The following is a 12265-nucleotide window of genomic DNA, read 5'->3' as shown; positions in this document are numbered from 1 at the left end:
GTCTCTTCCCTTCTTCTCCCCTTCTCCTTCCTATGAGTCTGCCAAGACCTTGCTCACGAGCTCTATTGACTGCACGTGCACAGCACCATCACTTTGGGGGAGCTTCCAGGGTGCAAAGCATCTTGTCCTAAAATGCATCCATGAGACCTGAGCTCTCCTTTACAACCCAGATATCCAGAAACAGTGCCAAGAGGTAGAACTGGCTGTGCCTGCAGATGCTAAGCCCTCTGCCCCACAACTCCTAACCCCTTTCCTGTGGTGTTTAACCCCCTGCTCAATGCTTCCCGTGCTCTTCTCAGCTTCGGAATTTGTGGATCTCATACACTGCACTACAGAAACAAAGCCTGCTCTGTTCACTTAACAGACAGCTTTATTTTCTCCTATCAACCACATTTAGCAAAAAGTGGAAGTGACCCTTTATGGAAATGCGTGCTGTTGGTCTGCCTGGCTGAATCACGCACAGGTTTACAAACCACATTTTTAAGGTACAACAGCTAAAATGCAGAAGTGCAGAGAAAGATGCAAATGGATCTTAAAATTATTTAGCAACAGCTATAGGCAGTTAGTATAGCTGAAACACGTAAAGATTACAATCTACCCAGATCACATTCATGTATTAAAAAGACAATGGGGAGCGAGTGCATAAAAATCTCTTCCCTAGTAGAGACGAAATCGCTGAAGGCAGCCCAGACACCCGGAGAAATCAGACCCAAGACAGACCCTTGGCACCTGGCTGGTGCTCAGCTGCCAACAGCTCTGTGCTGCTTCACCAGGCAACGCGGGATGTTGGACACGTGCCCCTCCAAACGAAAACTTCTTTTGTACACGCTGCAAAGGCCTGCAAAACTACTAGACACCTCGCTGTATATGCTGTATTAATCGTGGCAGTGCATTTTTTTAAGTTTACTAGGAAAAGGAAAGTGAATTTAAATACTTTTTTCCTAGACTGTATTGTAAAAACTATCTCCTTTAGCAAGCACCATGTGTTTTAGTAACCAAATTAACAAAGGCTAGAAGTGCTCCTTAAGCACGAGTACACAATCTTTCCCTTTCTCATTTTGATAGAACTGTTTTATAGCTACAGTTTTACAGTTACAGCAGCATATAAACTCTCCCCTCCTCATCTGCCTTTGATTTGCATGGCTTAGCTGCGAGCTCAGCCAAGGCCTTGCTTTGCCTCTGAAGGTGTGGGATGGGAAGTGTTGCGGGAAGGAATTCACCCCCGGCCTCCTCAGCCCTCCCACAGTCACTGCTGACCTGGATGGTACCAACCCTTCTGTTTCCTGTCACGCAGAGACAAAACAATGCTGTAAATATAAAAATCCTAGGGAGGGGGGTGTCTATTATGGGATATAATCAGGCACAGTAGGTGGCACTGGTTACCGAAGATAAGCTTTCAAAGTCTCACCCCAGCTATATCCCACCAAGTCAGAGATATGCGTGTCTGGAGCCTCTTGCAGATTAAGCCGCCTCCACATCAGTGGAACAAGGACATCAGTTTAAAATCTTACTGAGCATTAGAATTTAGGCAGCAGCACAAAACCTGAAGCCAGGCTCCTGTGGAGCTGAAACAATTTACTGTTTCCTTCCTTAAGAAAAGCTTGTGTGCTAAAGTCAGGGCCAAAATAAATGGCCAAAACTTGCTTATTGCACCTACACTGCCAGCCAACCTGGATGGGCCTGACCATGGATGCTTCCCTTTGTCCTGCTCAGTAAGCCATCCAATACCAAAAAAATAGCAACTTAAACATGGAAGAAAACTACCAAATAAGGTGCACTAATGGAGCTTGGAAATTAGTACCATTTTCTTCTCAACTCGGCCACCAAGTGCAGGAGTTGCAACTGAGATCCCATCCTCCTGCTTCCAGTATTATTGTCAGCTGACAGTGTTTCTCAGCTGCCAAAGTTACTTAATTTAACAGTAATTAGAGCTCAAGCTCCACAGAAATATGTTATTTGAAGACTTCAGAATTATCTTGTTGATACTGCAAGAGAAGAATTTAAATGTGCCCCAATTCTGCGGCATGCAGTGTTTCTAGCATTTTTCTCCAGGGGCAGTACAATCCTTCTAAAAACTCTCATGAAAAGGCTGATCTTCAATGACTCAAAGCGATACTGAAAATATGAAATGTTACTTTCCAGACTTTAACAAAAAAATACTTAACAAAAATACTTAACACTGAAAGCATCAGTCAAGTTTCCAGAGATTAGGCAGCTGGAGAGCAATGCATGCTGCTAAACAGAAAATCTAGGAAAAAGGTGACCCACGAGAGTCACTACTTGAAACAAAGTTTTCAGCAGTGTTTCAGAATGCTGTCACCAAGTATTGTACAGCATGAATAGGCAGCCTTTGCCCTTCAAATCCTTTCTTTACAACTAATAAAAGGAAGCAAGTTAGCAACACTTAATGTTTTCAAAACTTGCTCAGCTAGCCCACAGACTCCTCCCCTCACCATCAAGTTAGATGCTTAACCAGTCCCATCTGCAGGAGCAGAGGGTACAAAGAGAAAACAATTTTCAAAAATGAAAATTACTTTTATTTTTCACTTTGATACCTGTAAGACTACAACTGTTCAACAAGGTAAACATAACAGTTATACAAAACATATGTGAATATTTACAGACTTAACTGTACAAAATAATTTAAAGTTTAGAAAAGTTTCATGCAACCCCTGTTGACTGACACAGTCTAGGAAATCTCCTTGAAGAAGCATTAAAGATCTCTGAATTTATTTATTTAATGGTTCAAAAAAAGGATGCTGCAAGGCTTCATCAAGAGTAATTCTTTTGGATGGATCATATTCCAGCATCCTGCGAACAAGGTCGAACAGACTCTGATGGTCTGTGTCTTGGCAATGCATGAATTCCTGAAAGAAAAGGAGAAAAATAAAAAAGAGTATTACAGAGAGATCTTTCACAACTGCACACCTAAGAAAATAATAAAAACGTTATCTCCTACCTTTAAAGGCTTACAGCGTCTCCTAACGTATCGTCCTGCAGAGCTGTGTTCATCCCAGTCCAATTGGTCATGGTGAAAATAATGCTTTCTGCGTGAACAGGAAAATAATTTTAAGATGGTGTCAGTGCACAAAGCAGGCAAATGCTTTTGTAAGAAGTTCTGAAACACCATAAACATGTTCCTGCATATCCCTCTGCATTTAGGACCTAACATCTCTTTTAGCTACTCTTTATTGGGACCTGCTGCTTTTATATTGTTACAGTTGTTACAGTATTCAGAAAACAGACCCTTCAATATTCAACCTTAATGGTTCTGTGATTCCAACCAACAAAGAAGCCACTGAAAACATTTTCCATTACTGACATTTAAAGAGATGGATGCTTTCAGGTGTTCCAAGAAAACAGTTTGGTCTTATTGGCTAGCAATAAAAAGACAACTCGTTCATCTATTAACTTTTAAAAAACATTTCTTATAAAATCTGCAGAGTTTAAGTGGTTAGAAATTACTTAACAAAATCACGTATACTGAAACATCTTTAGCAAGTGTGCTGCAAATACACGAGACTACCAGGGCAAATAAAGTTCTGACAAATCCACTCCCAGCATCACATTAATACTGCTACATAAGTAGCATTTTATTTTTTAAATACTACCTGAATCTATTCCAATTGCAGCTAAGTTTGGTGGGGTTTTTTTGTTTTGTTTTGTTTTTTTTGTTGTTGTTTTTGTTTCTGTTTTGTTTGTTTGCGGTTGTTGTTTGCTTGTTTTTTGTCTTCTCCTTTTTCAAAATGCATTATCAATCAGCCAGACAACTGTAACAAACTAAATACATTACCCAACCCAGAATTATTGAAATTCTACTATAGCATGAGTTACAGGATTAGCTACATTAGCTGGCAAGAGGGCAATTTATTTCAGAAAGAGAAGAGACCATCAAATCTCACACTCTCTGGATTTTGGACATAAGGGTGTTAGGGGAGAACCCTATGCTGGCTGCTGATTCTTGCAATGGAAGCGGGAAACTTCTGCTGCATGCAGTTATCTCTGAGGAAGAAAGATCACTGAAGCATGTATCTGAGGGGTATGAAGGGACACTGGAAGAGGCTGGCAGCTGTATTAGCAAGACAGAGCCCTTTTTTTCCTCTCTATATAAATCTGATGACTGCAGGTTCTTTTTCTCAGAGTTTATAGAAAAATGGGTGTCTAATACTGTTCTGGTGACCGGACTAAACTTTAAAGACTTAAAAACATTCATACTTAGTCATGTTCAAGAAGCTGGCATTCTGGTTTGGGGCAACTCGGACTAAAATCAGAAGATTTTTAGAAGATTTTTGACTACTGTCAACTATTTAGTTCACCCAAATCTGATCCAGTTTCCTGCAATAGGCTAATAGGTAGCAAGAAGCCTGGAAGCCTCTTTGCTGATCTTCAGAAGCTCACAGTGAACAAGGGAAACTTTAATGTGCCTTTTATAAAAACAGAATATTAGGCAGCTTACTTCTTCTATAATGAACTTACCTGGATTTCTTGATCATGTGAGTTGGCAGAGGCCCCAGTATTCTTTCCATCATTGCCAGGTGTTCCTTGCTATCGTGCGTCTGTGTGGAAAAAGCAATGAATGCACTTCACACATTTTTCTACTCTCAGCCACTTGGTAACACCACTTATCTACAAACAAGATGTCTGCTGGAGTACTATCCTAGTATCTTTACACATTATCACCTTAAGTTATTAAAAATAGATTTATGCAATGCAGCTTGTTACGTAACACTTTCCACAGTTAAGATTACCCCTGAACAGAGTTCATAAATCAAGTGTCGTACAAGTGTATTTTCTCTACTCCCAATTCTAGAAAGGCTTCATCATCCAAAAAGCCAAAACAGATCACCTTAAATAGTGTGAAGGAGATATCCAAGACATTAAATTTTCCTATATGCATGCTGTCTTTACAGTCTCATCCATATCATCGTTAAAAAGCCTATGAGGTTATGCCTTTTCCAGTAACAGTTAAGAGATCAAAATCAGCAGTCTGTAATAAAACCAAATTTAACTTTGTGTACATACCTGAAACACTGTAAATCCTAGGTAATACTCAATGAGAATGCAACCAATACTCCAAACATCACAAGGCTGTGACCATCCCAGTGCTGCAAAATAGGCAAAGTTTGTTTTACTTTTTAATATATTCTCAAAATCTGCAATCCATAAAGCACATACCCGGTTTCCACACATTTACTGATGCCCATTTTACCCCTCCACAAACCTCAGTGGGAGAAAGTGGGAAAGGGACACACTTGGACTTCTGCTTTTAGAGTACACTTTTACTGTTTAGTCTCAAGAATTCTACCATCACCATCTATGAGAGATGACTGAATTATTAGAAACATGAATAACTACTCCAGTTGGAGGTAAAGACATCTGAATGCACTGTAATTAACTGTCAGAAGGTTTTAAAGTCTTAGACTGACCTAAAATAACCTCAGGAGCTCTATAGTGTCTTGTAGACACTAATGTGCTGTGATGCTCATCATCAAAAGTTGCACTTCCAAAATCGACGACTTTGATGTCTGTGTTTTTTAAAGTGCGTTCATCTCGCTTCTGCAAGAAAGTCAAAATGCTATTTGTTAGTATATTTTAAAAGCATGCTTAGGCAAAATGTGTTCATCACATTATCTTTATCTTAAAAATTACCATAAAATACCAGTTAATACAGAATTAAAATACATTACAATATATTATATTATACCAGTAAACATAAGATGCTAAAAATTAAACCTATGTGACAAAATTCCTATTCAGCTCAAGCTCCAAGAAAAAGGAGCTGGTAACAAAGCGATTTAATCCCAGTACTCAAAACAGCTGCGTAAAGACCTTTCCAACAGTAACAGAGCTCCTCTCCTCTTTTGATAACCTTCAAGTTAACTTCAGTTAGCTGTTCTCTCTGTCTTGTTTTTTTTCTATCAGTTGGTGCATACATTCATTTATGTAATTTCAGATCTAAAATTAACAAAATAAAATCAAGCCCTGTACATAAACTAGAGTCAGTGAGGTCTGTACTGCTTTTCTGCCTCTGAAGTCCCTGTATTTTGAAAAAAGAACAGCAACATAAAAAAACTCCGTAATTCTGCTAGTGCTAGAAATCATTTGTGCAGACAAGTTCTTACCCTAACGGATCTTAGTGCTTTCTTAGATGTAAAAATGAAGACACTGGTCAAAAATAGTCCTGTTCAGGGCTCACACCAATTATAACACTACTCAATGATCAACATCATGCATTTTCTGTTTGTCATCAGTACATCTTAAACAAGAGATTCAAATGGCTTAAGAAATATGAAAAAGAAAAACCTGGCTAAATTCAAAGCATTAACACAATGCTCCCTATGAATGCCAGAACTCTAATAGACAGCAAAGAACTTAACTAGTGACCAGAAGAAACAATTTAATTTGAATCAGAGCAAGGTTACTCACTTAGCAGGAAGTTAGTACATGTCAAAGAGCACAAGAAAATTTGTACATAACATACTTTTATCATTTGAGCCTTCTACACATACTTTTTTTAAGAAAACTTGAGATGAAGACAGAAGTAGCCAAATTCAAGATGAGAGAAACAAAAGAACAAACATACCATTTTGGCATTGTACTTCACTATGTAATCAGACTCCACAAACAGGATATTTTCAGGCTTCAAATCTGTATGAGTCAGTTTATTATGGTGCAAAACTACAAGGAAAAAAGAACAGTATTCAATAACTGATACATTACTTTCCAAAGAGACAAAAAAATAACGTATTTGAGAAAAGTATTGAGATTTACTTACAGTTTATAGACTGGCAAATTTGATAAGCCATATTTCTAATGTCATTAATATGAAATGGTAGAAAGCTGTTTTCCTTAATAAAGTCGTAAGTACTAAGGCCCAGCAGCTCAAAAACAATGCAAACATGGCCATGATGGTCAAACCATTCCAGCATCTGGACACAGCGGCTTAAAGACAAAAAATATAAACAAATGAAAACTCTATTTCTTGAGTAATTATCTTCCGTAAATCCTTAGCATGCTGACTATTCTAATGTTATACTTACAAAGTGCTGCTTGGATCCATGGTGTTTAAGTGTTCCAACACTTGTATTTCTGAACGGGCTGCTTCCCGGTATCTACCGACATTTTTCACAATTTTAACTGCTACATGCATTCCTCTCCTTTAAAAGAAAGTAAGGTATCACAAACTGAATCAATTACTGTTAAATACCTACAACATCAAAGCAGCTCGATTTTAACAAAAGGAACACAGGAAGATTAAAGGTCATAGAGAATTATGAGTTGGATTAGGGAAATCTGTCTTTAGTACACTGCACTTAACCAGAACTGTTTTTATAAAGAAATGTAATACCAATCTTTCCTTTGTCAAATACTCATAGTACATGCTACGTTAACTACTCCTCAGTCTTATTATCTAAGGTAGAGTAAGCATTGAGAATCCACCTGCAAGATGATTTTTAAAACATTAGCCAAGTTCTCATTTGAGGAAAAGTACTGGAAAAAATTGAGAGTTTTTCCTGAACTTGCACAACTTGTTCTATTTTCCAGTGCTCCTACGGAATCAGGGAGATTGAGTCACTTCTGAAGTTCAGACTGAGGATCTTGTCCTAGTGAAAACTGACTTGCACTCAGTGCAACATTCAAACTGTAAGGCTGTTACTTAAATGGGACACAGATATAGTTCATTCTATCCCATTCACTCTTAAGACAGTTTTTAATTGTCTTTGTAGGGTTATTTAGACTCTAATGACTTAAGAATGCCGTCTGCCCTCACAACACAGTCTCAAGCTCCTGAAGGCAGTGGAAAACCGAATGTTCCTGAACTTTAAGTTCTATGTAGTGTCTTTTGTCATAAGATCTGCTTATAAAGAAAACTGACACTTACATATCATGATCTATGCACTCTACTACTTTTCCAAAAGCTCCTTCTCCTAAAGTCGCAACAATTTCATCTAAAAAGAACAAATACAAGTTAGAATTATAAAACTACTTAAACAAGAATGAATATTATTAATGTAGATTTTAAAATGTGCCATTACAAAAGCATAATTACTTTAAATCTCAGCATTTGAATGCATTATTTTATTGGACAGGTTTCATGAAAACAGTTAGCCAAAAAACTATCTCTTGTTCTAATCTCAAGATTCAAGTTCATTTACTAATTGGAACTTTTTGAACACAGTATTTAAATTCTACAGAAAAGAAGATATGCAAAAAAACAAAAAAGCACAAAAAAAACAGAACAAAAAGAGCAATGAAGATTCCTTTAGCCCCCCTCCTCTGACATACTATTCTAAACAGACTTTTTGCTGAAAAGTGTTTAAAAAGTGTTGAAAAATGTTCTATACATCTTGCTCTTAGAACGTCTCCACTTTCACAGATCAGGTGACCCTCCTCATCATCCTCTACACTCCTGGATCTTTTCCTTCGGTGACTCTTCTGGAAACGGCACCAAGATCGTCCAGCCAATCAATATATCAGAGTGAATTCAGGGCAGAATACGCAATTCATTCAGCGGGGAGATATTCAGGCATTCAGTTACACACCAGGCCACGAACAGTTGGCAGGAGCAATTTCAAATTCAGTCCCCAGAAATTCACAGGGCACAGTTTATGTTACAGAAGAAAAACATGGCAAGGAACAGATTTTCAGATAAATACTTAAAGTGATAAAGCAACAGAAAAAACAACACAATTTTGTCTCTCAAACAGTGGCTTAACTGAAAGCAGATTAAGAATCCAACATCACTATTTCTAATACTTTGCTAGCAAATAGCAAAACACAGTATTTATTTACATATCTAAGCTTACAGTCAGGTGAAATGTTTCTATTTTTAAAACATACACTTTATATAAACTAAACACTTAAAAATATCAAGTAATTTTACTTCCCTCATGTTTAGAGAGAAGAAAAATTATTCAGAAGCCCTTAATTTGTACTGCATAATGTAATACAACTTGTTCTGTTCTACTACAGAAATGTGACTTAAAACACCTGGCGCTGAAGATGTGTCAGTGGGCTTCATGCCAATACTGAGAAATTCAGACAGCAAGCCTTCAAAGAAGGCAAGCAGCAAACTTATCCCATCTTCAGTAAGACATTAGCTGCCATTAGCCAGGCACATGGCTTATCAACATTTTCTGGAATCAGGTGTAGAACTGTAGAGCTTGCTCTTATCAATTTACCAGACATGCACATTTCATAGTTTCAAACAAGCTTACATTAAAAAAGCATGTCATTTTAATTACTCGTAGTAATAGGATGGCAACTCACAGTCTACCTGAAAAAACAGTTCACTATGCAAACTAGAAGTGACAACTGTACTTTGAAATAGCAGTTACCTGTTTTCAATTTCGAGATAACGTTTTTCAGATTAATCCCAGTAATCTTATCTAGTGGTTCCCCACTGTATAACTAGTACTGATGATAATCCCACCCCCCACCCAACACCCTGATCCAAAAGCCTCAAGTAAGAATGTATTCATATTCTCACAAATGGACTCAACTACATATCCTTTTTAATAATACAGCATTTCTTAAAAATACTCTGACCAGGAATTGAAGTTCTAACACTCACTTACGAAGCCTAATACCACTAATTCATTAATAATAAAGTTAAAAATTACTCATACCGAATGCGATTGGTGACTGGCGCAATGATGTCTCTTATGCTTCCTTTTATGACTACTTTTCCTGCTCCGACCAGAGGATTTGCTATAGTGATGATGGTGACTCTTTTCATAGTCTCTGTGATAATGCCTGTGGTCATATACTTCACAGAAGTCATTTCTGTATTCCTCAACATATCTCCGGTCATGATGGTCTCTTTCATTTATGGCTCTATCGTCCAAATAATGACTGAAAATATATTTTAAGTGAATGTTCTCCCCTTCAAAGGAGGTTCCAACAAGATAAGTGACTTGATCAGAGTTACATAGTATCTGTCTTCACATCAAGAATGTTTTCTAATCGACTCCCTCCCCAAAAACAGTGGAGCCTTTGGTGTTACTTTATTAGGAATCTAACAATATTGTCAGTCTCAAATACACAGCAGCCATCCACATGAACAATATATAATCCATCCACAGTTTGCACAGTAAATATGTAAATAAGAAACTCGGATTCAAAAAGGAGAAACACTTCCTAAAATATACTGAGCGACTCAATTACAATCTTTGAAAACACAGGATAAAACACTCTCGAGACCGCAATAATCCCTTTCTAGGCTTTCAAAGCTCGAATGTTAAAAGAGAAAAATAAAACCTGGAGACTGAGAAAAGTAGCATTGTTTAGTGGTCTGCATTAAACATTAAAACCTGAGAGTATCTGGATCCAGGATCTTCTGCACAGAAAAAACACCCTTAAGAAAGCTGCTGAGGCCAAGAGCCCCCATATTGCTGTACACCTACCCTTTCCAGCATTTAATAAGCACAAGTATGAGCTCTTAAAAGAATTTAACGGGATCTTCTTCTCAAGGGAAAAAACAGAAAAACACATCCTTCCAGTGAAAGCAATGTGGGAGAAAAAGCAAACCACCTCTAAATTAGTAAGATAAACTTGTACTTACCAGTGTATTAAATCATTAAACAAACCCTCTCTTCTTTTTGTTCACATTAGGTAAAAAAAATGCATACTTTTATCTTGAAATTTAATACTGAATGTATTCAATAGCAACATTTAACTGACAACAGTGAAACAAACTAGTAACAGTTATTAGTTTTCATTAAATAATTTTTATTTAATGATTCAGGTACCCTGTTAACAAAACCAAATGCCACTTAAGCTCAAGTGAGGAAATCCTTAAGGAACTGCCACCTTTGGGTACTCAAAAATTCTTATCCTGAAAATCTATTTACTTTAGATATAAGAAACATTAGCATTACTCAATTCAGTCTTATACCTTTCTGAAATGTGATCTTGTTTATAATGCTTGCTTTCTTGTCCACTGCTGTGGGACCTTTTTCTGCGTTTACGGCTGGTACTGTGCTTCCTTTGATCCCAGCTCTTTCTGTCGTCCCATTCAGGACAATGAGGTTGTTTTGAATGCCGCATCTCCCACTAAAGAAAAAATAAAATCAACAAAAACACAAAGGCAAAAACATTGTACATTGGTATTTGTTGATGCAAGTCAACTACTGTTGTCTGATCAAATATGACAGAACCAGAAAGAACCATTTCTTCAACTAATTCTTTTTCCTCAGCTTCCCCCACACATTATTTTGGTTTTTGGCAAGTAGATGTAGCGTTCTCATCCTAACACTGTAACACTGTTATGAAACACAAATGAGGATTAAATAGGCCAACTCATCTTCACTTAATAGACTCAAACATGTCATTAAAGCCTGTTTTAAATAAACTCTCAAGTGACTAAACAGAATCATTTCCTCAAAGAGTCTTCTGCTGGAGAGAGACCTTAATCTTCAAACATCCTCTCCAACAAAACCAGGATTTAGTTCTTCGTACTCTATTGCACATAAGTTACTACATGAAAGTCAAGTACCTTCAACCAATCTAAAAACTTCTCTCACAAATACATTTACAGATCACTGTAAAACAGATACTTTTTAAAGTATTAGCAACAATCCCACAGTGAACTCTGATACACTGACCCCACTCTGTCGTCCTATGAGTCAAGCCACAATTTTTGAACCCTATTACCATGCAAGTATGTGGGTGTTTTACAATTTATCTGATTCACCAAAGACAATACCCACCAGCTTCCACTGCTGGATGTTATATGCAGGAATTCTGTGTTCAAAGAGGTACATGCACAACAATAAAAAAAAGGAAAGTAAAGCACATCTGTAGAATTAAGAGTGTAACAAAACCAACCATTATTTGTTTACCCATCTTTGGTAGAAGTTTTTGAAAGCAAGAATAACTAGTTCAGATTATCCTGAAGAATGCACTAAACAGGACAAGAAAAAGTTTCCTTAGTAATCTGTGACAGTAAGAATAAAATAGTTTAGAAACAAATCCAGCACGCTAAAAAAAAAATTACAAGTGTGTAAACTGACACAGAACAATGTTGGTTGTGTCTACACCAAGTGGAAATCTTAAGAAGGGAACTTTTTAAACATGTAAATGGCAAGCTGCTTCTGAAAAAGAAGTTTTCTGATACTTCCATAATATTTGTGACAAGCTGATAGTTAAAAAAAAACCAAAACAGACACCTGCACTTTTTTTTTTCTCAGAAGTCTGTTTTTAAAATACAAATGCACTGCAAACATAGTGAGAAGCTATGCAAAAATGTGTGACTGGTACAGCC

General features: G+C 37.2%; 1 protein-coding gene across 1 annotated transcript; it reads right to left on the bottom strand.

Annotated features, from left to right (window-relative positions):
• Positions 1-2515: 2515 nt before the first annotated feature.
• On the bottom strand, positions 2516-11779 carry CLK4 (CDC-like kinase 4). Its single transcript, XM_010178876.1, has 13 exons — positions 11712-11779; positions 10898-11055; positions 9630-9855; positions 8346-8436; positions 7883-7949; positions 7041-7157; positions 6776-6942; positions 6584-6678; positions 5427-5556; positions 5023-5105; positions 4477-4556; positions 2960-3047; positions 2516-2867 (listed from the first exon to the last, which is right to left on the bottom strand). Exons 1-13 carry the CDS (start codon positions 11763-11765, stop codon positions 2730-2732), a joined length of 1494 nt encoding a protein of 497 aa, XP_010177178.1. The 5' UTR covers positions 11766-11779; the 3' UTR covers positions 2516-2729.
• Positions 11780-12265: the final 486 nt, after the last annotated feature.

This window comes from Mesitornis unicolor, unplaced genomic scaffold (assembly GCF_000695765.1).
Source record: "Mesitornis unicolor isolate BGI_N332 unplaced genomic scaffold, ASM69576v1 scaffold48022, whole genome shotgun sequence".
Taxonomy (NCBI): domain Eukaryota; kingdom Metazoa; phylum Chordata; class Aves; order Mesitornithiformes; family Mesitornithidae; genus Mesitornis; species Mesitornis unicolor.
Note: the sequence above shows the minus strand (reverse complement) of the source record. Positions and strands in the feature narration are given on the sequence as shown.